General features: G+C 38.4%; 1 protein-coding gene across 1 annotated transcript in view; it reads right to left on the reverse strand.

Annotated features, from left to right (window-relative positions):
* Nucleotides 1–25,688, reverse strand: part of KPNA5 (karyopherin subunit alpha 5) — a 51,636-nt gene extending 25,948 nt beyond the window's left edge. The window contains exons 1-6 of the mRNA XM_036767535.1: nt 25,505–25,688; nt 22,694–22,827; nt 12,226–12,327; nt 12,001–12,100; nt 10,081–10,175; nt 8,603–8,734 (exon numbers count right to left, since the gene is read on the reverse strand). Of these exons, the coding sequence (XP_036623430.1) occupies nt 8,603–8,734; nt 10,081–10,175; nt 12,001–12,100; nt 12,226–12,327; nt 22,694–22,827; nt 25,505–25,508 (567 nt within the window). The 5' untranslated portion in view covers nt 25,509–25,688. The remainder of the gene's footprint in view (nt 1–8,602; nt 8,735–10,080; nt 10,176–12,000; nt 12,101–12,225; nt 12,328–22,693; nt 22,828–25,504) is intronic.
* Nucleotides 25,689–27,723: the final 2,035 nt, after the last annotated feature.

Below are 27,723 nucleotides of genomic sequence, written 5' to 3' on the forward strand. Positions count from 1 at the left end.
AATAGAAATGATAATCAAACTCATAGGAGTAGATGAGGTCACTGAAAAATAGACAGTAAAACAAATGGAACTCTTCTTTGGGACTGGACCTATCCCCAAAAAAGGAGCTGGATGGCGAAGTAGAAATAAGAAGAACCTTAGAAGAAAGGGCTGATGTCATCTGTGCAGTATACCCCTTGTACCAATACCTCCCATCTTCTCCAGTAGATTGTGTGCTCACTTAATCACTACTTTTCATTTCTCTTTCATCTCTCCCTATCTACCAATTTCTTCCCTGCAGCCTTCAAACATGCCTAAGTACCCCAACCATTCTTAAAACAATAGATCCTATCTATTTAAGCCACTGCCCTATATCTTGCCCTGACTGCTCAAACTCCTAGAAAAAGCTGTCTACATTTTTTTTCTCATATTCACCTCTCACTCCATCTTCATCTCCCTCCATTATGGCATCACTCAACTAAAACTACCCTCTCTAAAGTTTCCAAAGATCTCTTAACTGCCTAATGTGATGTTCTTATCTCAGTTCTTTCTTCCTGGCCTCTCTGTAACATTTAACAAGACCGGTCACCTTCTTTTCCTGATATTTCTTCCTCTCTAGGTTTTTATGCCAACCAATCTTTCCTGGCTCTCTTTCTACCTGTCTGCCTGACCTCAGTCTCCTCTGCTGACTCATCAACCACATCATGTTTCCTGACTGTTGAGTATGCCACCAAGGTTTTGTCCTGAGCCTCCTACTCTCCTCTCTATGTACACTCTCTTGGTGACTGTCTGCAATGTGCAGACAATACACAGATTGATATATCTGGGCCCAATTAGCTCCCCTGAACTCCAATACTGCACCAACTGCTAATTGGGCATTTCAACCTGGACGTCCCACACACAGCTCAAACTCAGCATGTCCAAAACACAACTCAGTATTTTTTTCCCAAAGCCTTCTCCTCTACTGACCTACCCCCAAGTCTCCCAGGCTTGAGTCCTAACCTCACTACTCATTCTTAAATACTATTCTCACTACTCATTCTCCTTCACCCCACATATCCAATTATTTGCCAGATTTTTCTGTTTCTACAGCCACAGAATTCAACGCATATGACCCCTTTTCTCTATTCACACAGGAACTCCCTTAGTTAAGGCCCTCATTATTGGCCATCTGGACTACTGCAATGACCTCCTAATTGGTTTATTTGCCCCTTTCTCTAGTCTCCCCTAAACTCAACTTGAATCCATCCTCCACACAGCCCTACCAAAGTGATTTTCCTTAAACACAGATTATGACCATGTCACTTCCCTGCTCAAGTAAACTCCAGTGGCTCTCTAACGCCTTTAAGATAAAATATAAATTTTTCTGTTTGGTTTTTTAAGTCCTTTATAACCTGACCCCGCCTTACCTTTCAAGTCTCATTATATATTACTCCCCTTTTTGCACTCAATTTCAGACAACATAGCTTTTTCTCTCTGTCACACATGGGACACTTCTCTCCTACTTCCATGTCTTTACACTGGCTATCCCCCATGCCTAGAATGCATTCCTTATTTCTGCTTCATAGAACCCTCACTTCCTTGATGCAGCTCAAGTATCACCACTTTCCTGGTCTCCAAACTACATGCCCTACATCTCATTCCGTACATTCTTACGTAGGAATTATGTTGTCTATTGGAGCAAAAGCATAAGTTTCTTTATTTTCTGTCTTTGTATTCCCAGTGCCATAGTATAGTGCCTGACAGATTAGTAAACAACTTATAAATGTTTGTTGGCTGATAAGAAAAGGCAGCTAGGTGGTGCAGTAGATAGAGTGCTAGGAGTGGAGTTTAGAAGACTCCTCTTCCTGAGTTCAAATCTGGCCTTACACACTTACTATGTGACCCTAGACAAGTCACTTGAGTGTTTGCCTCAGTTTCCTCATCTGTAAAATGACCTAAAGAAGGAAATGGCAAACTACTCCACTTCCTTTGCCAAGAAAACCACAAATGGTTGGACACTACTGAACAACAACAAAAGGAAGAGAATGCTGGGTATAGTCTGACAACATTCAGGAGAAGAGATTTTTTTTAAAGTTTAGCACAATATTTTGGACTAAATTTCCAAGAAAGGAAGTCTTCTTAAGAGGGAAAGAAGCTTTAAAGTAACTCTGATAGGAAAGAAAGGGAAGATGAATCTAAACATGTTGATATGATTTTGTGGCTTCAGAAAGATGAAAGCAAGGGCATACAACGAAGGAAAAATTCAGAAGAATGGCTATGCTCTGTAAGACTAATGTCAGGGAGGGTCAGTCTAAGAAGAAGCAATGCTAAGGTATTTTAGCTACATTAGGACCAATAAAAACAAAAAATGAATAGGTGGATAAAATGAGGGTAAAAAAAAAAAAGAAAGCAAAACTTAACTATTTTGTTTCTGTCTTCTCTATCAAGGAGAAATAGTCCAAAATCAAGACAGAATAAAAAGATGTGAATATTGAAACTGAAGATAAGAGATAGTAAAAGAGCTCCTAGTTAGATTCCTTGGGCCCAAGTCATCTAGTTAAGATACCCCTGACTTGACCCTCCAGGTACATCACACCCTACCTTAGAACTGGAGATGCCAGAATCTTCAAAGACACAAGCACCCACCCAGGGACACCAGTTTGACTGATGAGGGTCAGGCTGAGTTGCAGCAGGACATCTCAAAAGGATTTCAAAGACTCAGGCTGACTCCAAGGCAGTTAGAGAGACTTATTATATATAGCCTTTCCCCCAAGATGGCGCTGAAGGCAAAGAAGGAAGCTGTTGTCCCCACCAAGACAGAAGCCAAGTCCAAGGCCTTGAAGGCCAAGAAGGCAGTGTTGAAGGGTGTCCATAGCCACAAAAAGAAGATCCGAACATCCCCCACCTTTCGGCAACCCAAGACACTAAGACTCAGAAGGCAGCCCAAATACCCTTGGAAAAGTGCCCCTCAGAGACCAAGCTTGATCACTATGCCATCATTAAGTTCCCCTTGACCACTGAGTCTGCTATGAAGAAGACTGAGGACAACAACACCCTAGTCTTCAATGAGGACATCAAGGCCAACAAGCATCAGATCAGGCAGGTGGTAAAGCTGTATGACATCGATGCGGCCAAGGTCAACACGCTGATCCGGCCTGATGGAGAGAAGAAGGCCTATGTCCGACTTGCTCCAGACTATGATGCTTTAGATGTTGCCAACAAAATTGGAATCATCTAAACTGTGCCCAGCTATCCGGCTCTACCTACAATAAAAAGCTTTCCAATAAAAAAAAAAAAAGATTGATTATAGTTTTCAGGTTTCATGCTCTGGTGAGTGGCTAAGTTCCTTAAAGGAATTAGCCACTTCAATAAGGCAAGAGAGACAATTTTATAGAGCATATGATGCTGATTACAGAATCAAAATTTAATTTAGAAATAGAATATAGGAATATGATTAATATTAAAAAAGCAAGAGGGGTTTGTTAAGTGATTAGGTAATGGAGGAGGGGTCTCAACCTCAGTGGAACTGCATGAGTTACCCACAATGCATACAGAAAAACCCACGGCGGGGGGGGGGGGGGGGGGGGGGGGGGCAGGGGGTAATGTATGTATGATAATGATATTATAATACACCTCTCTACGTCATAAGTTCACTTTAGGTAGCTTCTTTACTATTACTGTGCAGGTACTATCTTAGGGTAGGCCCCTTCTACTATTTGGTGGTCAAGCATCCTGCTCTACATTCTGGTGGTGCTGCCTTCTGATTGGCTAGCTATTGTGGTCCTATCTAGTCAAGATAGATGATGTGGTTGTGATTGAGTGCATGGACACACTTGTTTCTGTGGGAAATATGTAAATTGGATCTGGGGGAGGGGCTAGCTAGAGGATTGAGTCTGAGGGCAATGGCTATATCGAGTCTGAGAGAAATAGTTTGGAGCCTGGGGGCCTGTGATGTGGTTAAAGCCAGACTGTGTGGTCAAATCAATGGGGCCCATAAGGAAGTTAGAATATTGGGGCTGAAATTGTGTGTTAGATTTAACCAAGAGCTCTATTAGGATTCCATCACTAGGGTACAGAGAGCTTGTGAATGCAATGCTGAATTATGAAAAATAAAGGTGAATGGAAGAAATGCCTAGGGCCTGGACAAACATTCCAATTTCCAAACAAAAAGGATTTCTAAAATTATGAGTCAATGCATTTAACTGCAATTTCTGGCAAAACTCTTGAATGTCATTATTAAATAGTTTATGAACATTTAAAAAGGGAAACAGTAGTATGTACAAATCAGCATACACTTATTAAAAGGAAGTCATGACAGACTAAGCCTATTTACTCCTAACAAGATTCAAAGACTGGTAAAATATAATGCCACAGAAATGGTACACCTGAATTTTAGCAAAATAACTTGACAATCCTTCATTAAGGACCAGTTAGAGACTATATAGTAATACAATAAGATGGATTTAGAACCAATTGAAGGGCAAGACACAAAATGTTTTGTTTAATTGGTTGGCATTAACCTAGTGAGAAGTATATAGTGCAGCATCCAGGGTTCTTTCTGGTTCAATGTTTTTAATCAATGATGTTAAGTAAGAGAAAATGGCATAGTTAACCAAATTTTGAGATGATGAAGAGATAGCTAATACAACTGGTGACAGAACTGAAATACAAAAATCTTCCCAAAGGCTGGAATTATAGGCCAAATTTAATGAGCTGACATTTTACAGGAATGAATGTGGAGTACCACATTTAGTTTTTTAAAATATCATCTGCTTAAAGGAGTGAGAAGACATAATAAACATAACAAGGCTAGACAGTAGTCCCCACGAAAAAGATGTGTGGATTTTAGTGGACTACAAGTTCAATACAAAGCAACAGTATAGCAAGAAGAACAAAAAGAGTGAAAGTGATGTTAGCCTATGTTAACAAAACCACGGTATCAAGATCCAGGGCAATGACAGTACTTCTGCCCTAATTACAACACAGCTGCAGTACTGTATTCACTTCTGAGCAAGATGTCATGAAGAACAATGACAAAAACACTATATATCCTAAAGTGGCTAACTGGTAAAGGAACTCTAAAACATACCACATAAGGCACAGGATAATGAAGTCTCATACAACAAGTTGTCAGTTCAGGATGATTACCTATTATTCAAAAAAATGTTGCCAGAGTGAATTTTTGGAGGTGAATTAGATAGCCTCCAATATCCCCTCCAAATCTGAAATTGTGTGTTAGATTTAACCAAGAGACAAGAACACTAAGTAGGAATCTTGTTGCTTTCTTCAAGCATTTAAAGGTCTGTCATGTAAAAGAGGTATTATTTATTTTATTTGGCTCTAGAGTGCAAAACTAGAATATATGGAAAGAATAGAAGCTTACTATCTTCCTAACAAAGGTGCCTCAAAATGGAATGGACTGCTTTAGGATGTACTGAATTCTTTACCTGTGGACATATTTAACCAGACACTTAATGACAGCTTTTCAGGGTGATGATGCATTCTTCATGTTAGCAAATGGACTAAATGATTTCTGGGGTTTCTTCAAACTCTGGAATTTTCACTTCTGTCACTATCCACAAACTCTGAATTGTTGAGTCAAAAATAGTACAGCGCCTTAGATATATTCTAACCAGCACAAGGTACATAAACACAACAAAAGTCTTTTATCTGATTATCTTACTAATATAACTGAACTTCTTAAAGAAGTTATTTCTCTGCTTATTATATTTGTGATCAACTAAAACTCTTAGATCTTTTTCAAATAAAACAGCTGCGAATCAAGATCTCTCTCATATCCTGTACTCTTAACCCAATGCAGGACTTTACATTTATTCCTGTTAAATTTCATTTTATTGCAGCACATATTTCCTGCCTAAGCAATTCTGAATCTTTATCCTCATGTTTCTTGAAGAGTTTGGCCTTTGTTTCCTTGATTAGATTGAGAGTCCTTGGGGACCTCCTTGCCTCAGGAGAGGGCCTAGTTTACACATCAGTTTGAGTGACATGTTTGGGACATCAGAGGCTTTTAGACCACATGGGTTAAGTCACACGTGTGACTCACCCTTGACCCTGAAAAAGATATAAAACCAGGGGTTGGCTTTCTCTTTTTCAGAGCTCTTACCCACAGCTGTGGTGGCACGAGTGACTCTGGGCCAGCCCTTGTTATGAGCTCCCGGGCTGAACCTAGATGTTGGTAACTAGGAATTGTATTTGGTCTGTCTGTCAATGTTTGTAATTTGTTTGTATTTGCCCCGAAGTTCAGAGTGCTGGCTTTTTCCCCGAACTAAGTGAATGGTATTTGTATGCTGAAAGTAAGCTTGTTAACCCCTTAACGTTGCTTTCCTTAGTAAAGCAGATCAAAAGAACTTGGGCTTTTGCAGCATGCTTGTTGTTGGGCTTGCATTGGTCTTTCACCCCCACAACGGCTGCTAGCCAGATTGTTGAAACAGTTTGCAATTAGTTTTCCGTGCTAATTATGTTATCACCTGAAATTTAAATAAGCATGCTTTCTAAGACTTTTTCTAAGACACTGATAAACACGTTCAGAGGTGTAGAATCTTTTTGGCCCTATTGTTTCCAGATGGACATGGGATCATTCATCAAAACTCTTTGGATACCACCTTTACCGGCTTATTCAAAGATATATTAAAATGAGACATTTCAAAATGCTCTGATGAAATCAAAATATAAGTACAACATAACCCTGAAGCTATGATCTTGGCAACCAAAAAAAAAAAAAAAAGGAAATTAGATTGCAGAACACTGAAATGTGCATGAGTTCAAGTTTTCCAAGAAAGTACATTGATAAATAATTAGGACATTAAATGTGCTTAAAAAAAAAAAAAAAGAAAAAGAAAGAAAGAAAGATTAACTTCTCACAATAGACCCCTCCTTAATTTTGAAACTATACTAAAAAACTTCACAAGAATCCTGGCAATGAACAGGCAATCACAGTCCAGTTCAAGTCTCACTAATATTCACGCACACTTACACAATCTAACTCACTTGGAATACTCAAAGGAAGAAGATGGGAAAACAGTGATTTGTTTATTGCTATTCAGAGAGAAAATAGGAGGGACTAGTTATGATAAAGAAGGGGAAGAGAATGGTCAGAATGACAAAAAGAAATTAGGCATGTAAGAAAAAGGGTGACAGGATGACAATATTTACTGTTAATTCCCAACCATAATATGATCATTTTAGAATTTCTAACAACAACCAGACATGACATTAGACCTATGCTTCAATACAATCTATACCAAGTCATATGTAGGTGAAGCAGTTAAGAATTTTTAAAATGTTATTGGCATAGACGTAAAATGCAAGAGAAAAATACCAAAATTACAGATTAAATGAAGTCTGTCGTCCTTTAACTGAGAACCTAACTGGTATAACAAGCAATTTTGGTGTTCATTTAAAAAAATACTTTCCCAAAGGCATGACTTTGAATAAGCAACAGAGCTGTACTGTTCGCTTATTTTTTAACCAATGAAACCTAATGAAACCTAAATTAAAGTTAACAGTTGCACAAATAATATCTCCTAGATATGGTGCTGGGAAAAGAAGTGAAAATAAAAACCAGCATGTTTCAACTATTCCACTCATAAGAAAAGCAAATTGTCATCAAGACGTCATAGTGAAAGTCATATTTTTAGACATCAATTGCCAAATTAAACAAGAAAAAACACTTTCCAATACTACTTTAGGTTTCTTTAGCACCCAAATTTAAGGCTGTAGTGTTATGGAAATAGTAGGCAAGGGAATTTCATCCTTCAACTTCTTTGGAAGAGGAACAAAGAAATAAATTTAACAGTGACAAAACAGTAATTATTCATCAACCTATATTACACATATATATATATACATATATATATGGAAGCTTACTACTAATGCCTGGATAGTTAATTTTAAAAAACTTATGAAAAAAATAAAGCAAAATGGTAAAATTATCCCTCCTGAACAATTATATTCCTAGTCACATTAAAGTATAACATCAACACCCTTGTTGCTCCTTTAAGAGCACAAAATATAGAATTTATTGAAAAGCTTGGTTTAGTCATCAGAGGAAAACAATTTTTGATCCTGATTTTTTAGTTCTCTAAGCAAAATTTAATTTATGGTTCTGACTTTAACAGGAAAAAACATTTCCCAAAAGTTTTTAGTTAAATTTAGTTCAGATTAATTTTTGAAGCAGATTATCATGGAAAAACAAGTGTTTACCTATCAAAAAGCAAAATTATCATAGACTTTGAAAATGTTCACAACTATAAACTTTGCTATTTTTCTCATTCCAATTACTGAACTTTAAATAATTACAAAAATAAACACGAGGTTATGTATTTTCAAAATTAAAACTCAATTTAATTTTATTTAAGAATAGTAGTACACCTTAATGTTTTCAGGACATAAAATTTAAGCTACTTCAAATTCTTTAGCATTACCTGAAACTGTACAATTAATCCATGACAATTTTGAGGCCTCATGAAGCATATTCAAAATATTCAAGATTTAGTCTTCTAATTTCATAATGGAGACAGCTTTGATTAAAAAACAAAACTGAATAAAATCACAGCAAGCTAAACTTATCATAGAAAATTTACAAAAGCATAATGAATACCAATAATTTAAGAAAAATTACCTGTTCTTGTACATCTTCATGTTCCGAACTGAGGAGTTTGATAAAAATTGGAACAGCTCCAGTTTCAATTACCACCTTGGTGTGTAGAAAGGTTCCAGATGCTATATTAGTTAAAGCCCATGCAGCTTCAAACTGAGAAAAAATAAAATTCAAGATAAAGTTTTAGACATAAGGAAACTAGAAAAGATCCAGAAAAACACATTCTATTTATGGAAAGACAAAAAAAATGTTATGCCTGGGAAAAAAATATGAAGGACGTAATCAAAATTTACAAAATTATGAACAGTTCCAATAGGGTGAATGTGGAATTATCTACTTAAATCCATGAGTTTTAGAATTAGATGGAACATCACTAAAATTTGAAAGAATTATGTTAGAATAAAACACTGACTTGCCAAGCAGCAGTAAGCTGAAAGTATATAAGATGCAAAAATTCAAAGATCATACCCCTACTTAGGATAATATGATGGGAAGGCAATTATCACTTTCTTCTAGAAAAGTCTGATTTAATGTTTTGGATAGCATGATCTAGTAAACTGTTAAAAAGTAAAATCTAATAACAAGATAAAAGATGCAGCTGCCTAGAGTCAGTTTAAATTTAGAACCTACCAGAAAATTTCAAAATAGTATTTTTCCTGAAAATGCTTAATACTCAAGGCTTTCCCATCATGTATTATATTAAGGACCGTTGCCATTTTTCTCTATCAGTCTCTTTATTTCAACAATCCTTCCATTAAGATAAGCCAATATGCTTCCTGCCTGCTAATTCTCACAACTTGTTAATTTTCATCTTTGTACCTGTGCAATTTTATTCAACTAAACAAATATTTCCAAATACATTCCTTGTCCAAATACTAAGAAAGGACATAAACATAAAAATGAAAGTTGTCTTCAAGTTTACATTCTCCTGGGAGCAGGTATTGCTGTATTCTCACAGAACTAAAACTTAATTTTATTTTATTTAAGAGCATTAGTGGACCTAATATTATCTAATATTTATTTTTAAGGGTATAAAATTTAACTTCTCAGAACCAGTTTCTGAATATGTAAAATGAAGAGATAACAACAGTACTTGTACTACTTAGAGGCAACTAGAGGTCAAAGTGGGTAAGAGTACAGAACTTGGGAAGACTTGAATTCAAATACTTCAGATACTTATTAGCTATGTGATCCTAGGCAAGTTAACCGCCCTGTGCCTCAGTTTCCCAATCCTTAAAATGGAGAAAATAATAGCGCCTAACTCACAAGATTGTTTTGAAAATCAAATGAGATAAAAATGGATAGCACTTCAAAAACCTTAAAGCGCTATGTAGCACTCAGTAGCAACTATTATTACTAAACTCGAAAGGCTGCTGTGAGGATAGCACTTGTAAATGTTAAAGCACTATACAATTATGTTATTATTGAGATTGTATTAAAATCAATCTATGCTCATCTCAAAGAAAGAATATAAAAAGAGAAATATCAGAAAAACTCACCTGTAAAGTACAATTTTCATTTCTTTCAAGAAACTTCACAAATCTTTGTACAACTCCTGGTTTTTGTATAACTTCATCAATAGGTGGGTTCGGTTCTGAAAATTTATAACTGATTTAATTTACAATTTTAAATTTTTAAAAATTAGTAGATTTTAAAAGTCACTTCTTGTCCTTGTCCACTAAAGCAAGGAATTTTTTCTCGGCCAACTCCTAAAATTCTCAAAATTATGGTCATAAGTTTTAGGAAGAAAAAATGGTTTAATTTCTTTTGCTTTACAAAATAAGCAAGTTCATGAAAGTTACTGAAAGCAATTTTTTTTCCTATTAGCCTTCAACTATAAAATATTGATATCTTCCAATGGGGAGAAAAATTTTCCAACAGGATACATGAAAAAACTTTAACAACAAAAGATTTAGATAGACCAGTAGTCATTTCTTTAACATGCAAATTTTCCCAGGGAAAAACCTGGGTGGGGGTACCAGACAAGGAGCTACTTAAAGAAAAACACACAAGAATGAACCCATCTATGTAAAACTGGGGCTTCATGTTTTGAGATATGGGTTACAATTGTTATTACTGAAAGTGTTCTCTCCTTCCTCAAATGTTCTTAAAGCAACCTATCACATTCTACTTGGTTTATACTCAGGTGTGTGCATGTTCCCTCCTGCCAGCACATTGTTAATTAGGCATCTGTTATCAATTTTATATCTTTAACAATTGTTGCATATAGGAGGCTTAATAAACTAACTTGAAATTAAATATTAGAGCAGTGATGCCAAGGTGTAGTTTCCAACTGTCTCTTCATTTTCCTTTATTGCAATCTTTTGAGTCTAAAAATACTAATACTTAGGATCCTTTCTAAACCTTCTATCTTCCATTGTCCCTCTGCTATGGTTCACACCTGTGAAATCATAGCTTCTAAGGTCCTTCTGCGTCTAAATCTATGATCCTGTGATCTCTCCACTATACAGTTATAAAAATTTAACATGACTAAAAAATATTTTTAAAAACTCTTCATTGCTATAAAAATTGCAGCAATGTACAATAACTTCAAAGTACAAAAAATGTTTCCCCTAAAAGGTAAACAAATAACAGAACTATTAAGAACCTCACTTTTTTTGAATAAGAAGTTAAGGGGTTTTTTTTCTTATTGTGAACAAAGGATAAGACGTTATTAATACATCCTAAGAATGTTACTTCCTCCCTTTCCCCCTACCCTTTATTAAAAAAAAATTAAAGGATTTTAACTTTTTCAAATTGTATGTTCCTGGGCTAAACAAAAGCCCGTGGTAATTAAGTAAGTAGTATGAAAGGAAGCCTGGCATAGTGGAAAAGTTCTATATTTGGAGTCAAAGAACCCCATTTTGAATCCTGGCTCTGCCACTTTAAACCTATATGATCTTAGACCAAGTCACTTAACCTCTTTGGGTCTATTTTCCCTGTCTGTAAAAGGAGGATGCTGGACTAAATGACTACCCTGGTCCTTTCTGACTCTCAGTGTGACAATTATGTTCCATTCTTAACAGCATGTGACTCTGTCATTTGCTTGTAGAGAGGAGATATGAAGTGAAGAACTTCAAAGAACTCAAAGAAGAGTGGTAGGAATGTTCACTATAGGACAACATATAAATCTAGAAATCAATCATTCTGCTGACACCTAATAATTAAAAACCATGTACTTTTATCTCTATTTACTACAGGGGAATAAAGTAGGTTTGAACTGTCAATTAAACAGGCTATGATACAAATTGCTCATCTTTTGAATGAATTATACAAAAACAGCAAAGCCACACTGAAATGTTACTTATAAGAGGCTACCTTAACAAAAATGCTGAACTATACTAAATGTACAAAGTCTAAATTAAAACTTCTTTAAGTCTGAAATAGCAACAAGGTATCTTATGGAAAGAAAGTCTTGCCTTTAGAAAGCAACTTTCGAAACTTCTGTGTTGCTGTAAGCTGTTGGTCAGCATCATCAGAGAAAATCATCTGCACCATATCAGCAGTAATTACTTCTTCCTAAAAATACACAAAGCACAGTATATTTAAACATTTATATTTTTCTCTTACCATTGTATTTAATGTTTTGTTTTCATTGTCACACCATAAAATAATGATTTAAAATATACTTTTTTGTTATCTACCTCAGGAACTGGTACTGTAGAGCTGATATCTGGATCCTGGATAGGACTTTCAAGCATAGAGTCATCATTTACTGGAAGGGAGACATTTCTACGTTTGAATAACTGCCAAAAAACAAAAAAAATCACCATCATCATCATCATCATCTTACACCCAAAAGTTTTTGATGCTAATATTTTATTCTGCCATATTAAAACATTTAAGAAAAGTGAAATGAACAGCTATCACTTTCGCAGTTTTGACAGCTTAAAATCAATACTTTTCATATGATGACAGAGAACAGTATAACTGGAAAATGAAGAAGACTGGTCACGTAGTTAGTGAATGAACAGTTAGTTTCCCTACTCTACTAGAATACATGCCATGTCATGAGATCTAGAGGCAGACCCTCAGCACACTGAGTTGACAAACTGTCAAGGATTTCTAAGTGAAAGAAGTTGTTCATAGGATGAGGAGGTGAGGGAGGGTCTGTAATCTTGGAGGGAGTACCTGTATGTCAAAGAGATTATAGATCCATCACAATAATCCCCAGCAGTGTGCCAAGATAAAACCCCAAGTGTACAGGGCAGGGACTGTCAGTTTCTCTCACAAATGATAGGTACTCAATATTTTTTGAAAGCATTGGTGTTTTGAAACCAGTGAGAATTCTTCTGCAGCTCTGGCTCCTCTGCAAAGATTAAGGCTACTTCTAACCACACTTCCTTATATCAAGGGATCAATCCTACAGGTAAGCATGATTTTATGGGCCTCAGAAAGTTCCACTGCTGAAAAGTATCTCTGACTTGCAGTAGGATCTTTAAATAATAATAGCTAATAACAGCAATTATTTATATAACACCTATGTGCCAGGCACGTACAAAGGGCTTTACAAATAACACATTTGATCTGCACAAAAATGTTGACAGGTGTTATTATTATCCTCATTTTACAGATGAAAAAAATGAGGTAGAGGTTAAATGACTTGACCTAAGATCATAAAGTTAGTTAAGTGTCTAATTTGAAACAAATTTGAACCCAGGCCTTCCTCGGACCAGGCCTAGTGCTCCATCCACTGTGCCATCTAGCTGACTGTAAAATCCCCCATAAAAATGCTGAGACTAATACTTTATAACCAATTAAAATAAGGGGAATACCAAATTAACAAAGAATAGTTTAAAACCCAGATATAAAAGATAATTTCTGATTATTATGCAATCAAGGGAAAGAAAGATGGAGAGGGCAAGGTAGGAAACAGGATACTAGCAAGGACAGACCTCGAAGAAAAAAAACCCACTCTAGTAAGGCACTAGGAAAAGGAAGTACACACATTCTCTTCCTCCCAAGTCAAAACTAGGTAACAACATGATAACTAAAACTCTTTTGGTATCTAAATGACCACTGCCACTTGTCTCTCTTCTATTACGCGCTCTTCAATTACCAAATATTTTCCACAATTTGCTATTTCTACTTAATCACTATATCAATACCTCCATCACACATTTTTCATCAAGAGAGGTGACAATGACACCCTGTATTATGCTTACAGTCAAGTCATGTCAAACTAGCATTTATTAAGTGCCTACTATGTTCCAGGCACTTTGCTAAGCACTGGAGATACAAAGAAAGGCAAAAAAAAAAAAAAAAAGTTTCTCCTCTCAAGAACCTCAGTCTAAACAAGGGAAGACAACAAGAAATTATGTACCAAGAAGCTAGAGATAGGCTAAATTAGATATAATCAGGGAAGGAAGGCAGTAGTGATAAGGGAGGAAAACTTCTTGAAGGCTGGATTTTAGCTGAGTCTAAGTCAGGACACTGGTATGAGGAAGGAGAGAATTCCAGGCACAGGAGACAACTAGTGACAGTTGGGAGGTAGAGCCTCTTGAGAAAGATACAGCAATGAGGCCAGTGTCACCAGCTCAGAGAACATAGAAAGGAGTAAAGTGTACAAAAGCTCAAAAGGGGTTAGAGTATAAAGATCTTTAAGTGACAAAGGACTTTATATTTGATCCTGGAGGTAACAGGGAGATGCAGGAGTTTTTTTAAATATGAGAGTGACATAGTCAGACCTGTGCTTCAGGAAGATCAATTTGAGAGCTGAGTGAAGGATGAACTGGAAATAATAGAGACTTGAATCAGGGAGATGAAGCAGCAGGCTATTCCAACAATCCAGGAATGAGGTGATGAGAGCCTGCAGTTTCAAAGGAGAGAAGGAAGTTCATACGAGAGATGGATATGAGGGCCTGCACCAGGGTAGGAGCAGCGCTGGAAGAAAGACAGTGGTGTATACAAAAGATATTGCAAGATGTTACAAACATAAAAAGGACATGATCTGGCAAGAACTGGATTGGGAAAGGGGAAGTGGTGAGACTGAGGAGTCGAGGATGACACTTAGGGTTACAAGATCAGAGGATTAGTGGTTCCATTAATGGCAAGAGAAAAGCTCAGAAGAGGAATGAGCTTCAGTAAGGAAAGAACAGTTTAATTTTGGATACGCTAAGTTTAAGATACCCACAGGACATCCAGTTCAAAATGTCCAACAGGCACCTGGAAATTCCAGAATAAAAGTGAAGAGAGAGGTTAGGGTTAGATAAGAAGATGTGGGAATCATCTATGTAGCTGACAAATGAATTCATGGGAGTTGATGAGATCACCAGCAAAATAGCATAGAGGGAGAAGAAAAGAGAATCCAAGAAAGAACACTGGAGGGAGGACATCCATAGTTACTGGGTACAACCTTAATGAAAGGTAGCTGAAAGGGTCAAAGGCTCCAGAGAGGTCAAATATGATGAGGACTGAGAAAAAGCCAGATGAAATCAATGGTGTCTTTGGAGAGAATAGTTTTAGTTTTAATGATGAGGTTGGAAATCAAACTACAGGGTTAAGAAGAGAGTGATAGGGAAGGAAACAGAAGTCTATTGTAGACAGTGTTCTCAAGGAGTTGAGTCAGAAAAGGGAGGAGAAATATAGGATGACAGCTAAAAAGGATGGACAGATAAAGTAAATGTTCTTTAAGGATGGGAGGAAACATTGGCCTTTTTGCAGCCAGTAGGGAAACAACTAACAGACAGGGAAAGAGTGAAGATTAATAAAAGACTGAAGACAATAGAAGGAGAAATCTGATAGGGAAGATAGGATTGAATGGGATCACCTGTGTGCCCCCACTTCTCTGCCCCAGGTGTTGCCATGGCAAGGAGAAAGACTCCCTCTTCATGCGAGACAGTAGCGAAGGAAGAGATAATGGTGGAAGGCATCTGAATGATATGAGATAAAGAAAAGGAGGTCTTGGCCAATGGCCTCAATTTTTTTTTTTCATTAAAATAGGACAAACTAAAAGTTGGTGGAGTGAGAGCCATGAGAAATTTGAGGAAGGATTAAAAGATTTAGAAAAGCCCTGTGCTAAGTAGAATAGTGAGTGGATTAGAGGGTTGTAAAAGGACTGCCTTGCTACAGTGAGAGCCCAGTTGAGATCATATAACATAAATTTGTAGTGGACCCAGTCAACAGTTTCATGATTTTCTCTAGCTTTGTTCAGCACCTAGAGTAGAAGCTAAGACAGAAGATGATGGAACTAACACAAGACTACAGTTTGGCCAGTGATAAGACAAGAAGAAAAGGTATTTGAGGGAAGAGGACAGTACAGAGTTGAACTGGTTCAACAAGGAGTTAATATGTGAAAAGGAGAAAATGTAGCCAGGGCAGGGTGATGGCCTTGGAAAGAACAGAGGTGGAGGGAATGGAAGTCACACCGAGGCTAAAGAACAGGGTTGGGGGCAGTTAGGTGGCACAGTGAGTAGAGAACAGGCTCCAGAGTCAGGAGGACCTGAGTTCAAATCCAGCCTGTCAGACATTTGACACACTAGCTGTGTGACCTTAGGCAAGTCACTTAACCCCAATTGCCCTGTCTTCTCCCCTCCAAAAAACAAACAAATAAAAAAAAAACAGGGTTAGTGGTTGCAAGGCAGAGGAAAGTTCATGAACATGTAAGAGGACAACTGTTGTTGATGGCAAGCATGTACACCTGAGATGGTGAGATGGTGTAGAGGTGGTCATGGGAAATGTGCAGATTGAGTAAAAGGTTAGGATATTTGCGGGAATATTAATACGTATGATGGAATCCCCTAATATAAAAGTAGGAACTAGGAAAAGATAAAGACAGTGAGCCATGTACTGACCCTGTTTAGGAAAAATGAATGAATGAAGCATCTTTTAAGTACAAAATATGTACAAAGCACTAAACTAAAAACTAGGGATAGAAACAGAAAAGCTAGACAGTCCCTAATCTCAAGGAGCTCATATTCTCATGAGGGAGACCACATATATGGAAGGTTTCAGCTGCAAGTAACATGGAAAAGTCTCATGGTCCTTAGGGTACAGCCTCAAAGAAGTTGTTAATGCTTCTTCTTTAATGTTATTACCACCACAGATAAAATGGTTTCAGTTTCTGATTTTGAATTATTTCAAATTGCCAAGGACCTCAGTTGCAAGAACTTTCCTTTCTGGGTCTTCTATAGCTGTGGCTACAGCACCTGCAGGAGCAGTTGCCAGACTTCATAGCTGTTGGTACTGATATGGGAGATGGGCACTGTCTTCAATGATTTCTACTCAGTAATGGATATGAGATAGGCAAGCAGTAAGTTTAGTAGTTTGAAGGAGAATATCCTGGAGGTCAGTAAATAATAGCTACCAGAATCTTGACTAGGTGACAAATATAGATTGAGTATCAAAAGAAGAAAGGTTATTGAGTGATAGTGGTAGAGAGAGAGCCTGGAAGTAGCAATGAGGAGCAAAGAGTATCCCAAGACCTTCGAAGAGTCCCAGAGGTATGAATCCAATTGCAACCAATGCTGGAAAAAGGAGCCAGAGAAAATTGGAACACTAATACATTGTTGGTGGAGTTATGAACTGATCCAACCATTCTGGAGAACAATTTGGAACTATGCCCAAAGGGATATAAAACTGTGCATACCCTTGACCCAGCAATATCACTTCTAGAGCTGTATCCCAAAGATATCATTAAAATGGGAAAAGGACCCAAATGTACAAAAATATTTATAGCAGTTCTTTTTGTGGTGGCCAAGAACTGGAAATTGAGGGGATACTCATCAACTGGAGAATGGCTAAACAAGTTGTGGTATATGAATGTAATGGAATACTATTGCGCTATAAGAAATGATGAGCAGATGGATTTCAGAAAATCCTGGAAAGACTTGTATAAACTGATGCTGAGTGAAGTGAGCAAAAACAGAACATTGTACACAGTAACAGCAACACTGTGCGATGACTAACTTTGATAGAATTAGCTCTTCTCAGCAATGCAAGGATCTAAGACAACTCCAAAAGACTCATGATAGAAAATGCTATCCACATCCAGAGAAATGGAGTCTGAATGCACATGGAAGCATAGTATTTGCTCTCCTTTTTTTTGGCTCTTTTTTCTTTCTCACGGTTCCTCCCATTGGTTCTAATTCTTCTTTACAACATAACTAATGTGAAAATATGAATATGAATGTATATGTAGAGCCCCTATCAGATTGCACACTGTCTTAGACAGGGGAGAGGGAAGGGAAGGGGAGAAAATTTAAAACTCCAAATCTTATGGAAATGAACGGTGAAACTAAAAATAAATTAATTTTTTTTAAAAAGGGGGGAAAAAAGAATAAGAATCCAGAGAAACTGTGCCATCAGGAAGAAGCTTGATAATTTATTAACAATTAAAAAAGAACTGTACTTTGGAATGGAACATAATGAGAAGCACTGAAAGTTAACTAAGTAATTTCCTTGCATTATATCTAAAGAGAAGATCAAAAAGTTATAGTAAAAGGTATGGTTCTTAACAATTCATAGAGAAAAAACTAAATTGATGAAAAATGGTTATTGTTCTGATTATAAGATGCAATTATACTGATTTTGTTCATCTATCTGGGACAGAAGCTAAAGATGAACAATGAGTTGGGGTGGGAATCAATTAAAAGGAAGAAAATAGGCTGAATGGCATTTAGTAAATGCCAGTATTTTCAATGATCTAAAGCCAATGGGGGTATGGGGGAGGGGAATAAAACCAATACATCTTTTCAACTTCAATGTTGTACTGATTCTGGATGGTTACAAATATTGCCACACCATAATCTTTGAAGAAACAAAATTGTGAGTGAACTACTGAGACACACAATTTTCTCAAGTTGGTTACATTGTACAAAGGATAAGTATATATTGGAATTAGATGAGTTCTGTGGTACCCCGCCAAATCTAATACTGTGAGACTAAGTAACCTAGAGGCAGGATAGTCCTATTTCTGATCAATTCCTATCTGTAATATGATTTTTCAAGAATGGATGAGGTTAAAATAAAGGAATGAATTGCCAGATAACCACTGTCAAACATTCTTATTATATCCATATAATTCTGAATCCTTTCTTTCCTGAAGTGATCCCAATCCAGCTAAGTACCACAGATAAGGAAGAATTAATAGCACCATTAGTCAGTCCATTAAATTAAGCACATACAATGTGCCAGGCATTCTGCTAAGCACTAGGGATGAAAAGAAAGGCAAAAGACAGTCTCAGCACTCAAGCAGTTCACAACTGAATTTGAGACAACATGGGAACCATGTACAAACAAGCTACACAGAGATAAACAGGAAATAAATCAACATCAACAGAGGAAAGGAACTTGAACTAAGGAGGATTAGGAAGGTCTTCCTTTAGAAGGTGGGATTTTGGCTGGAACTTGAATAAGGTCAGAGAATCCAGGAGGTAAAGATGGGGAAGGAGAACATTCACAGCCAGTAAAAATGCCCAGTCAGGACAAGAGTCCAGAGTCTTGCTCAAGGAACAGCAAGGTCAGTGTTACTGAACTGAAGTGGTATAGGCTTGAGACTGCAAAGAGAGAGAGGAGTAGGTTATAGAGGGCTTTGAATGTGAAAACAGAAGATTTTATATTTGATTCTAGATGGAATAGGAAGCCAATGAAGTTTATTGATATGTACACTGAAGTATGATACGTCAAACCTTCACTTTAGGAAAATCACTTTGCCAGCTAAGTGGAGGATGGACTGGAGTGGGGAGAGACTTGAGGCAGGCAAACTAACTGGACAAGTTACTACAGTAGTCCAAAAGTGAAATAAGGGCCTAAACCAGGGTAGGAGCAGTCACATGAGAGAGAAGAGGGCACATCTGAGAAATGTTACAAAGGTAAAAATCAACGGGTCTTGGCAACAGACTAGATATTGGGGGGGGGGGGAACAGGGGAAATAGTGAGTCACAGATAACACCTAGATTTCAAGTCTAGGAGACTGGGAAAATAGTGGTACCCTTGATAACAACAGGGAAGTTTGGAAAAAGGGAAGGTTTGGAGGAAAAGACAAGGAGTTCAGTTTTGGACATGTTTAAATGTCCTCAGAACTTTCAGTTCAGGATGGGCAGTTGGAGAAGTGAGACTGGAGCCAGCAGAGAAGTTAGACCTGGATAAACAGATCTGCTATTCATCAGCATAGAGGTAACTGACTCCAGATAGAAACACTACCTCAACATGTGAGACATGAGTAAAAGGAGAAAGTAGCAGAAGGCATCTGGTCAGTGTGAAATAAAGAGGAGGGGAAAAGAGGGAGCTCTTGGCAAATGGCATCACTACTTACCCCCAAACTAGACAGGCTATTGTGTTACTAAGTGTAAGGGAATAGGAGTACATGAGCAAAGTTTTCCTTTTGACTATGAGGCACAGAACTCAGCTAAATGAGGCCAAGATGAAAGGGCTAATGTTTGTCTAGGATAGTCCTCTTATCCACCTCTTCGATAAAGAGAGGAGCAATCTGGTAAACAGTTACTCAATTCAAGAAACATTTAAGCGCCTACTACCTGTAAAAATAGAGCAGCTAGGTGGAGGTTGGACACAGAGGTTGGAATCTGGAAGATTCATCTGAGTTCAAATCCAGCCTCAGACACTTACAAGTTGAGTAACCCTGGGCAAGTTACTTAATCCTGTTTGCCTCAGTTTCCTCATCTGTAAAATGAGCTGGAGAAGGAAATGGCAAATCATTCTAGTATCTTTGCCAAGAAAACCCCAAATGGGTCAGACAGGAAGGATAGGACTCAACTACAACGAAACAGGTAAAAATAGGATAGAGGGAATGTAATTCTACCAGGGAGGTCATTAGAGAATGTTTATAGATAAACTTTATATGCCTCAGGCAACTCCCATCCCTTCAAAAGATCCTCCTAGTTCTCTCCTCCCATTCTCAGTCAAACTCTAAGTAAAAGTTATCTACATTATTACTTCCACTTCCTCTCTTCTCATTCATTCCTAGACCCCGAACAATCTGGTTCTGGGCAAAAAGTGCTCTTCCCCCTAGTTACTAATGATATCTTAACAGACAAATCAGATGATATTTTATCAATCCTCATACATCCACTGAATTGACCACAGACCATCTTTTCCTGCAGGATACTTTCTCCTCTCTGGGCTTTTGTGACATCACTCTTTCCTGGTTCTCCTACCTGGCTGAATGTTCCTTTGCCAGTCCATTACCCAACTCTAGTCCCCTAATTGAGGGTATTCCCCAATATTGAATCTTAGGTCCCTTCTATTCTCTCTCTACACTCGCTTGAGCCTCATCAGTTCACATGGGTTTCTCACTGCTATTGCCAATAACTCCCAAATTTACATGTTCAGTCCCAATCTCTCCCCTGAGCTCCACTCTGGCATGACCAATCACCTACTAGACATTTCAAGCTAGGTGTCCAATAGACATCACAAACTCAAAATGTCCAAAACAGCACTTATTATTTTCCCACAAAATCTACCCCTCTTACAAAATTTCCTATTTCTGTTATTCAAATGTCCAATGTAAGCTTTTCCTAAAATACAATTTTATAAACTCATATAAGGCAAGCACTCACACGGTAGTCAGAAGAAGTAATACAAGGACACTCTCAAGATCTCTCAGAACTTTGGAATTGGTCACATGACATGGAAGATACTGGCACAGGACTGTCCAGCATGGTGCACTCTCATCAAATAAGGTGCTGTGCTCTATGAGCAAAGCAAAACTGAAGCAGCTCAAAAGAAACATGAAATGCGAAAATTTAGAGAATCCACCCCAAATGTTCACATGCCTAACCAGTAGTACAGCATTCTGAGCTCATATGTGTATCAAATCAGCCAGTCAGACATAGTGTAACTTGACTCTAACAAAGTGTTGTCATTCTGGTCCTCTTCGAGAATGAAGGACAACAACCAAGCAACCATTTCTACTGAAGGCACCATCATTCTTCCAATCTCCCGAAGTTGTAATCTTGGCATTATCCTTGACTCCTCACTCTCTTTCACCCCATAAATACAATCAACTGCTTAATCTTTCAGTTTCCACCTCCACATTTCTCACATCTGACCTTTCATCTCCAGTTACAAGGTCACTGTGGTAGTTCTGACTCTCATCATTTCTTGCTTAGATTATTTAAAACCACTTAATTGGTCTCCCTGACCCAAGTCTTTCCCCCAATCAAGTCCTTCCCCCATTCCAGTTTATCCTACGTTATGTTGCCAAGGTTATTTTAATTAAGCACAGATCTGATTGTCTCAGTCCTATACTCAATAAATTCTAGTGGCTCTCTACTGGCTCTAGAATGAAATTTAAACTTCCTCTGTTCAGCTTTTTAAAGACCTTAGCAACCTTGCTCTAACTTATTTTTCCAGCTTCAATGATATTAGTCCTTTTCCAGCACTCTGTGATACAGCCACACCTGAGTTCTCTCTACCTCAAGACATTCCATTTCTCTTATCTAAGCTTTGGTATTATCTGTCCTACAAGCATGGAATGCACTCTGGCTTACAGAATCCTCTTCCTTTAAGACACAGTTCAATACTACCTTCTAAAGGAAGCCTTTCCTGATCTCTACACAAGTGCTCTTCTCAAACTAGTTCATATCAACTACTTTTTATATATTTATTCTCTATGTACTTATAAGTGTACTTTTCTCCCCCATTTGAACGCAAGCTATTTGAAAGTAGGGACTATTTCATTCTTTGTACCTATACTCTTTGTAATATAAAAGGATGGTGAAAGCGTAAATAAGATTATGGGAAGTGTTAATATTTTTTAAAAATTTACAATTTCACTTCTTTTAAAATATTTTGTAGTTCAGACTGGCCAACTCATTTTATGGGAAGGAAGATAGGGCAGTCTGAAGGAATGATTTCAAGAGCATAGGAAATTAACCAATGTGGAAATTCCCTTCATTGATACATTAAGTCTGAGAGTGCATGAGATCTGATGATACAATCTTGACACCCCTTTCCTCTGTTAAGGAAAAAGACTCTACACAAGTTTGCCAAGAGACTGCATGGACTGTAATAAAGTTAAGCAAGCAGACATAATCCTTATATTTAGTTACTACAAAATCAATTGTCTCCAGCTGAATAATAGTAAAACTCCCAAAACACACCTCAAATAATGTTTACATGATAAATCACTATTAAACACTCAAAGAAACCTACCTGTTCTTCCCTTTTTTGCTTTCGAAGTTGTATTCCTTCTTCTTCCCTTCGTCTACGCATTTCTTGAGGATTTAATGCTTTATTCTTGTAACTTTTCATTCTATAGTTATCTTTCCCTGGGCTTGCCATGGCATCTGGTGGAAGAAAAAGTTTAAACACAATGATACTCCAGACAATGAGATGCTATATTGTAAGATTAAACTGTCCAACAAAACTATGTTATAAAACATTTGCAGTAAGAACAATGGTTGTCCCCTCAGTGCAAAAATTAAACTAACATGAACAAATATCTTGGGAATAAGAGATCAAATATTTAAAACATCTGATCTGCCATCTTGGTACTGACAATCTGATTAGAGAAAGCTAGCCAGCAGAGTGGATAGAGTGCTGAATTTGGAATCAGGAAGACTTGAGTTCAAATCCTGTCTCAGAAACTTAACATAGCTATGTGACCCTGGAAAAACCTCTAAACCTCTCTGACTTTCCACATCTGTAAAAGGGGCGATTACAACATCTACCTTTTAGGATCATGAGGATCAAATGAGTTAAGACAGATAAAGTGCTTTGCTAACCCTTAAAGCTTTATAAAATGGTGGCTATTATTACATTTGATATTCAAATACTACTTTGTGCATGTGAAAGCTCACCTAAATTAAATATGCCCATTTATAATATAATCACAATGAATCCCTCTAACAGCAAACCTGTGTTTTGTTAAGTATTCTTACATGGACTGTATTCACCAACGCTGCAAAGTACACAGGCATTACTGTCTCCATTTTACAGATGAAGAAACTTGAAGGGATGTTAAGTGACTTGATTTATGCACAATAGCATCCCTAGTATCACAGGTAGGATTCAAAGCCAAGTTTCTTCTGACTTCAATTCCAGTGCTTTCCCCACTAATCACAATATAATAGTATCCTATTACAACTATGTATTATTATACTGTATATGTTATTTTTATTATTAGTGCATTATATTGTGTATGTATACATACCATAACATGTTATATTATACATATGATGTATTACTAGTATAATTATCATATCAGTTATAATTGATATTCACCTTTGCAGCAGTGCACGTGCCCACATTACTATTTAGAACAGATTTAATATAAATTTCTTGGTGGAAAACACTGTCTTCCACTGATTTACTTCTTATGTACAGATTCTACAACTCCAGCAAGTACCATTACATCACGGATGGAAAAGACCAAATCATATAATTGTGAGATAGTTATGTGTTCAATAAATGGTAAACGACTTCATTCTGTGGAAGATCTCATTGGACCCTTTTTCAAAACATTAATTATATGCAAATGTTAAGTTGTGGCAAGATCTTTCTCCATAAAAATACTATTTAAAAAAATCTATCCTGAAAATTTCACTAACAATTTGCTCATTTTCCACCTTACGGACTAATTTATCTATGTTTGCAATCTTCTATCTTACCAAAAAAACCACCTTATCACTCAGCTGTTCTAAATCCAAATAGTATGATCTGAGGATGACTCACTTCAATGAGGCAATTTCATTTGTAGTAATATGACTTTAGGAGAGGCTGTACTTTAAAGCCTGATGACTCACAAAACAGTCATTTTTTAATGCTAGGAATGATAATCAAGCACCCTAAGGCTGTCCTCTATAGGATTTATTTCCTTTTTGCCCAATCACGTACTTATTTTCTATTTACTCCTTTCTTACACAGGAAAAAAAAAACTAGAAGATATATCGGATTCCATGCCGTCTTGGGGAGGGAGGGGGGGAGGGGGTGGAGAAAATGTGGAACTCAAAATTACGTGGAACCGAATGTTGTAAACAAAAAGTAAAAAATTTCAAAAACAAAACAACTAAGCACTTAGGCCCTAGAAAGGAGTTTAAATCCTAATTCTGCTACTGGTTCAACGGTATCATTAAATAACAACTTCCATTCCTATATGCTTTATCAGTAAAGAATGACATAAATACGGAAGGTAGAAATGTATGAACAAAGCTAATAAACTCATCTATAGCTAATGAAGCAACACTTAAAATGACTACCTTGAACACAAGTATCTTCCCTTTATATAGCTAGAACTTCTTGTTTACCAACGGGGAAACTTAATATTCCCACTCAAAGATCAACTGTTAAGGTTGTAATATGCGCTTTAAACCTAGTACAGAAGCTTACGTCATGTAATCCTTGAGCATGTTTGTAAAGCGCTTAACACAGTGGCTGGCACATAGTAGTCGCTTAATGAACGCTTGCTCCTCTCCCCCTCTTTAGAAGCCGCCTTTTAAATTACTCATTACCCACAGAAGAATCCTATCGTGGAACAGGGCTGGCAAGCAATCTGGGGGGATGGTCTGACCCTAGGGGTCTCATCAGATACTAAATCAGAAACCGATTTAACCCAGGGCCTCTTCAGTGACATCGAAAACCAGGTGCAGGAGAACAGCTGAGGTTCGTTAACTTAAGTGCCCCGCCTCTGGGGGTCCTCAAAGCCACGGCCCTCCTCAACCCCCCCCCCCACCTCCTCTAGGCATCAGAATGGCCCCAAGTGCGGGGGGCGGGGCAGAAAGTAGCCGACTCCGGGTGATCTCCAGGGCTGGGAAGGGGAGGTTACCCAAGGGCCACGACCCCGCCTGGGGGTGCGAGCGATCAAGAGGCCAAGGATAAGGGCCCGAGACCTCCCACCCCGCAGGGTGTTCGGGTCAGCCCGGCGCTGGCACGAGAAGCCTTCGAAGCTCCAGTGAAGCGTTCCCCGCTCCCCTGGCCGGAGAAGGCCCCCAAACCCGTGGTTAGCAGCCCAGGTACTGCCCTTACCCATCGAGAGTCCAGGTTCCGCGCTCGGCCGCTGCTGCCCGGCTGCTTGTTAAGTCGTTACTGAGGCCCCCGCCGGCTGTGCAGCTGCGCTCGTTCCCCGGCTCGGAGGTCCGCTGACGAGTTCGCAATCCAAAATGGCGGCCGCCCGGCGCCCCCTCCCCGAGACCCCAGAGGCTCCGTTCCCAGCAGCCCTTGCACCCGGCGAGGAGCTCAGGTCCTATGAAGTGGGTGGGAGAGAGGCTCGAGCGCTCAGCTCCGCCCACCCAGACCAAAGCGTCCAGCGGCGCCGGGAGGGGGAAGAATGCTGGGAAAAGCTGGGAAAAGCCTACACCTGCTTTGGCGCATGCTCTCTGTCTTCCCTCCCCAATCCCTCCCGATCACTCTTCTTGTGTGACAGGTTTGCAGTGTGTCTTGCCCAGGCTTATACAGGCTTCTGAACCCGTGTTCTCAGACTTCATTCCTGCCCTCTTTCCATTCTACCAAGAGCCAGTTAACCCAAGTTTGGGGTGTGATTTGATTGGCACCGGCAACAGCCATCTAGGTTCTTCCGAATCAGTGTCCCATTTCCTTCAGTTCAACAAGCATTCATTGCATCGAATTAGAAGCACCTTGGCTTAGTGCACGGAGCGCTAAATTTGGAGGAAGGAGGTCCGAATTTGAGTTTGGTATCTTTAAACTTGCTCATTGTGTAAATTTGACACACCTCTTTTCCTCCACCCTTTACCCTCCCCACCCCCATCACTGAAAGATGCTAGGCAAGGATGACTCACTGTTGTTTACTCTGTTCTCTGATGATGGAACTCAACCACTCCCATTTTTTTCCCTCCAGCGGATTTCTTCCACTATCATTCTCATTCACTTTTTTCAGTCTCACCCTCCCTATATACTGGCTTCTTTCCTTCTGCCTACTGTCAGGATCCCCATGTCAAGACTGCCACCACCCCTTTTTTTACTCCTCTTTTTACCATTAGGATACACCCTGTGTTCCAGAGCTACAGCCCAGCAAGCAAGCTGTGCCCTGAGCTTGGCATAACAGCAATCCTTTGCTCTCACCCTCTGGATGAACTCAGCCACGGTAAAATCCCAGAATTATTTCAAGCCAGCACCAGGTAGTCTCTGAGCTTGGACAAACACCTGTAGTAGCCATGTTCTGGTCACGAAGCCCTGCTAGGAGTCAAACTTGTCTCACTGCTGCTGTAACCCCTCATTGTCAGGCCTACAGCTCACTTCGAATTCACTAGACTATATGTTGAGATTTACTCACACTAAAGAGGATCTCCTTCTAGAGGAAGCCTCAGCACATGTGTCTAGTTTCCATCCTCCAATGGAATCAAGAAAATTTTTTGCTTGTAACAACTATTAGCTCTTTGCTTTGGTTTGGTTTTTAGCATTAACTGTGATTTTGATAACCTGTGTGAGCTCTGGATTTTTTTGTTTTGTTTTTTAGAGTTAACAGCACTTGCAAAACCTCTGTGACTCTGGTCATTTGTTCTCAGGGTTGACATTACAAATAGGCCTATATCTAGCCCATGCCTTTAAAAAATAATAATAATAATCCCACCAGTCTAGCAATTGCCCTATAAACTCCTTAAGAAAGTCATCTACAATGAGTACTTCAACTTCTACTCCTTTCAGTCTGTTCTAAATCCTCCATAATTTAGCTTCAGACCACAACATTTAACTGCAACTGCTCTCTCCTAAATTACCAGTGATATTTTAATAGCCAAATTGAATGGTCTTTTTCTTTTTTCCATCACCGTCCTTCTTCACCCCTCAGCTGATTTCCACACTGTTGATAACTCTCTCTTGGATTCTCTCTTTCATGAGAGAATGAAAGAACTGCTTCCTTCTGGTTCTTCTAGGAGTCAGATTGCTTCTTTTCAGTTTCTTGTGCTGGTTCTTCATCCATGCCAGCCTCACTAATATTGGTATCCCTGGACTTTCCCAAATGATCTCACTTGATGATCTGGGAAGCAACCATAGATTTATGTATCATGTCTATGCACCTTTCTAAGGGAGACTAATAACTTCTTTTAAGAGAAGCAGGTAATTGGGGCCCTTGGATTGGAATACTCTGTTCTCCTGAGAGCGTATACCAGGCTAGAATTATGTCTGTCTGCCCCTACCCACTAAAAATTGCTAGTCCAGGGGAAATGATTTTTAGGTTCAACCTGATTTCCTAGAGATCACTATCCCTTAATGGAGAAAAAGGTACCATA

The sequence above is a fragment of the Trichosurus vulpecula genome, chromosome 7 (assembly GCF_011100635.1).
Source record: "Trichosurus vulpecula isolate mTriVul1 chromosome 7, mTriVul1.pri, whole genome shotgun sequence".
Lineage (NCBI taxonomy): Eukaryota > Metazoa > Chordata > Mammalia > Diprotodontia > Phalangeridae > Trichosurus > Trichosurus vulpecula.